Source organism: Sinocyclocheilus grahami, unplaced genomic scaffold, assembly GCF_001515645.1.
Source record: "Sinocyclocheilus grahami isolate Dianchi unplaced genomic scaffold, SAMN03320097.WGS_v1.1 scaffold519.1, whole genome shotgun sequence".
Classification (NCBI taxonomy): domain Eukaryota; kingdom Metazoa; phylum Chordata; class Actinopteri; order Cypriniformes; family Cyprinidae; genus Sinocyclocheilus; species Sinocyclocheilus grahami.
The window spans coordinates 181,354-185,762 of record NW_015505698.1 but is presented as its reverse complement, the minus strand read 5'-3'; the positions used below and the strand labels follow the sequence as shown (position 1 = coordinate 185,762).

Sequence of the window (4,409 nt, the reverse complement as noted above, 5' to 3'; positions counted from 1 at the left end):
TATGAAACTTTTTCAAAGCTTTATTTGAACATTTACATTAGATATTTCAGCATGCCATTAAACTGTTGCCAGTCGTCATTTAAAATCCGAATTTTATTGTTTTAGTGATTATGCAAACAAAAAGTTATTTTATTTGTTGTTTGTTGATTTTTAAATATAAAACTTGGTGAAGTGATTTATGTGTCTGTACTTTTTGATTTTCAAAGCTTTATTTGAACATTTACATTAGATATTTCAGCATGCCATTAAACTGTTGCCAGTCGTCATTTAAAATCCGAATTTTATTGTTTTAGTGATTATGCAAACAAAAAGTTATTTTATTTGTTGTTTGTTGATTTTTAAATATAAAACTTGGTGAAGTGATTTATGTGTCTGTACTTTTTGACCATCTCCAGCACATTTATCAATACCGTGATAACCGTGATAATTTTGGTCACTATAATCGTGATACTGTTACATCCCTAACTGCTATTCCTGTGATCAAAGCTGAATTTTCAGTATCATTACTCCAGTCTTCAGCGTCACACGATCCTTCACAAATCATTCTGATATGCTGATTTATTATTATTATTAGTGTGAACAACAATAAAGCATTTTGTGTAAACCATGATTTTGAACAACATTTAAAACCAACAAAGAACAACGTTTACTTGAAATATAAATTAGTTTAGTAACATTTTAAATCTCACTTTTGATCAATTTAATGCATCCTTGCTAAATATTAATAAAAATAAAATGTACTGACTCTAAGCTTTTGAAGGGTACTGTAGATGGTAGTCGTAGTCCTAGATGGCTCAGACTATAGTTTTATTGTCTGTCAAGTGAAAATGCTGAATCGTACTAAGAAAAATAACAGCATGCTTTCTGTCCCTCAACAATTAATAGGAGTGCTTGCAAACACAAATGATTTCCTTGTAATCAATTTAATAAAATGAATATAGTTAAATACGCCCTGGTCCTATTCTGTAACTTTATCTAAGATCTATTTAGTGTAAAGGAGAGCATGACAGTAGAAATCAACAGTGATTTAGTGTGCTTGCAGACTGTCACGCGACACCTGATGAATCCTCAGAGAGGACCAGTAACAGTAATCTAGAGCTGGCCATGTCTTGCTCTGGCTGCCCTGAGCGCCGGCTCTCTCCATGTGTCCCTGCAGCTGTCAATCACACTGTTGCCGTGGTGATAACGATGAGGTTCATAGGTCTCATTAACACGACTCAAGAGCGCCTCCAACAGGCCAAACTCACACTCGCTGATCAGAGGCGCAACAATACTGTGTGTACATCAGCCAGCCATTCCTCTTTAACAGGATGATCAGGAAGTTTAGTTCATAAAATAGAGAATAAAAACACTTCACTATGTAAACATATCTTAAAATGATTTGAATTTACAACACTCTTTAAAAGCTAGGGGCTAGTAGTAGTAGTATACATTTATTTAATGCCATGTCAGCATCTCAGGCTATTTTCACGCCAAAAACCATTATAATAGGAGCTAGTAAGATATTTGAAAGAAATGAATACCTTTATTCAGTAAGGACGCATTAAATTGATCAAAAGTGACAGCAAAGAGTTTTATAATGTTACTACAGATTTCTATTTCAAATCAATGCTTTTCTTTTGAACTTTCCACTCATCAAAGAATCCCGAAAAATAAAATGATCACCGTTTCCAAAACAAATATTAATATTAAGCAGCGCAACAGTTTTTAACATTGATATTGATCAGAAATGTTTCTTAAGGATCGTGTGACACTGAAGCCGGGAGTAATGATGCTGAAAATTCAGCTTTGATCACAGGAATAAATTACAAAATATTCACACAGAAAACAGCTATTTTAAATGATAATAATATTTCACAATACTGTTACACTGTATTTTTGACTGATTAAATGGCACAGACGAGAGGTCAAACACATCAGACTGACCCCAAACTTTTGAACAGTATGTGTATATCAGTGCTGTGAAATAAAGTATCGAAATAATTCCATTTAATTTATGCCACAAAGTTTGCGACTTCCACTTGTTATTGGCACAGTCACGTTGATTTGAATTAAATACGAATGTCACACTCAGCGCCTCTTTATGTCATAAACATATATATTTCATATCAGTTATTTGCTGCAAATTAGAATGATAAGAATTATTCATAGAGTTCACTGCTGTGTGTCAGTGACTCAATAAAGGCTGCATCTGTCACTCAGCTCCCATGATGCCTCATTTATCAGGACATGATGAGTGATTGTCACTGCTCGGTACATCAGGACTGGATGCTTTAGCCATATTCATATTAAGTATTACATTGCATGTAATATAATTTTTACTTTCATTCAGACCTTAATAAAACTTTATTCATTTTAGTTAGTAAGAAGATACTTATGAAAAGAGGTTTTATTTATACACTGGTGATTTGAATTTATTTACAATAACAAAAAAACAAATCCATTTATATTTTCTTTGCGATAAGAAAAATTACATTTCTGTTTTTTGTTTGGTTTTGTTTTGTTTTTTAGTGCTGTCAAATGATTAATCACATCCAGAATAAACGTTTTTGTTTACATAATATATGTGTGTGTACTGTGTATATTTATTATGTATATTTAAATACACACACATGCATGTATATATTTAAGAAAAATATGTTATATTTGTATATTAAATGTATTTATATATAATATGAATTATATAAATATATACATGTAAATATTTTCAAAATATATACTGTGTGTGTGTGTATATTTATATACACATAATAAATATACACAGTACACACACATAATGTAAACAAAAACTTTTATTTTGGATGCGATTAATCGTTTGACAGCACTATTTGATATAAATGTTTTTGTTTACATAATATATGTGTGTGTACTGTGTATATTTATTATGTATATTTAAATACACACACATGCATGTATATATTTAAGAAAAATATGTTATATTTGTATATTAAATGTATTTATATATAATATGAATTATATAAATATATACATGTAAATATTTTCAAAATATATACTGTGTGTGTGTATATATTTATATACACATAATAAATATACACAGTACACACACATTATGTAAACAAAAACTTTTATTTTGGATGCGATTAATCGTTTGACAGCACTATTTGATATAAATTATATGAATATAAATATATACATGTAAATACAGGAAAATATTTTGAAAATATATGCTGTATGTGTATGTATTTACATATACATAATAAATATACACAACACACACACACACACACACATATATATTATGTAAACAAAAGCTTTTATTTTGGATGCGATTATTCGCGATTAATCGTTTGTCAGCACTAGTTTTTTTCTATAAAAAGTCTTCTAACCAGACGTGACAGGAAACATCAACAAATGAAGAGTTCATTTGCAAAAACAGATTAAAAAATGTTTTTCTCCCAGATTTCACAATTTTCAAAAATCATGTTTTTTCATTGTGCGTTCCAATTAATCTCAATCAAACTGCAGTTGGGTCAGTTTTTTTGTTGGAGGGTTCGGTTTCTATTCCTGTCCACAGTCAAATCTCATTGGTCCAACATCCTGCGTCCATATAACTGCATATTAATTATTAAATATATTCCAGCTGGCCGTAATCGTGTTGCTTAGCACAGCATTTATATTCAAACCTGCCATATGTTTAAACCAAGAACCACAGTGGCGTTCGGTGTAAAATATCTTGCGGAATACACATGCACAACTATATCTGAGGAGAACATTCCCAGTGAATAATACTTAAAACTGCAGACTGTTTCTTGTGGAATACAGCACACAAGTCATATGGACGACAGATTATGTGTAGTACATCAGGCCTGGACAGGACACAGCGTAATTGTTGGCATCAGGGTTTAAGGTGCTACACGACAACAAATCAAGCTAGCTGGTCTTACCGATGAGCTCTGTGGGCGTCTTCTCTATGAAGTGCTCGCACAGCCTGATGAACATCTCTGTCGTCTCTACTGCGGGACATTCGGCGTGACTGAACGAGACACAAACACATCCACATGAAGCTGACAGACCAGCTAGTATGTCACACAGGACAATATTTCAAATGCAAGAAAAGCAACACAGCATTCGGTTTCTGTAAGTCACATACCCTTTGCAGGCAAGTTTCACGTATTTGATTCCTTCTTTTTCTATCTCCGCTCGGTCATAGAAGCGGCTGGTGTTCGTCAGGTCCACCAGCAAACCCATCTTCACCTGCGGACAGGTCAGCATCACATTAACACAGCGCAGTCGGAAGAGCGTTGCATATCAGTTTAAAGGGATCGTTTACACAAAAATGAAAACTCCAGTTGTTCCAAAGTTTCTTTCTTTTGTTGAACACTACAGAAGACATTTTCAAGAATGATGGTAACCAAACAGTTGACGGTAGCCATTGACTTCCATAGTAT

General features: G+C 32.8%; 1 protein-coding gene across 2 annotated transcripts in view; it reads right to left on the bottom strand.

Moving 5' to 3' along the window:
* The window catches only part of rngtt (RNA guanylyltransferase and 5'-phosphatase), a 132,771-nt gene that overhangs the window by 126,557 nt on the left and 1,805 nt on the right, over nucleotides 1–4,409 (bottom strand). For both annotated transcript variants that reach the window (XM_016237588.1, XM_016237587.1), the window contains exons 3-4: nucleotides 4,112–4,215; nucleotides 3,906–3,994 (exon numbers count right to left, since the gene is read on the bottom strand). In XM_016237588.1, coding sequence (XP_016093074.1) covers nucleotides 3,906–3,994; nucleotides 4,112–4,215 — 193 coding nt within the window. The remainder of the gene's footprint in view (nucleotides 1–3,905; nucleotides 3,995–4,111; nucleotides 4,216–4,409) is intronic.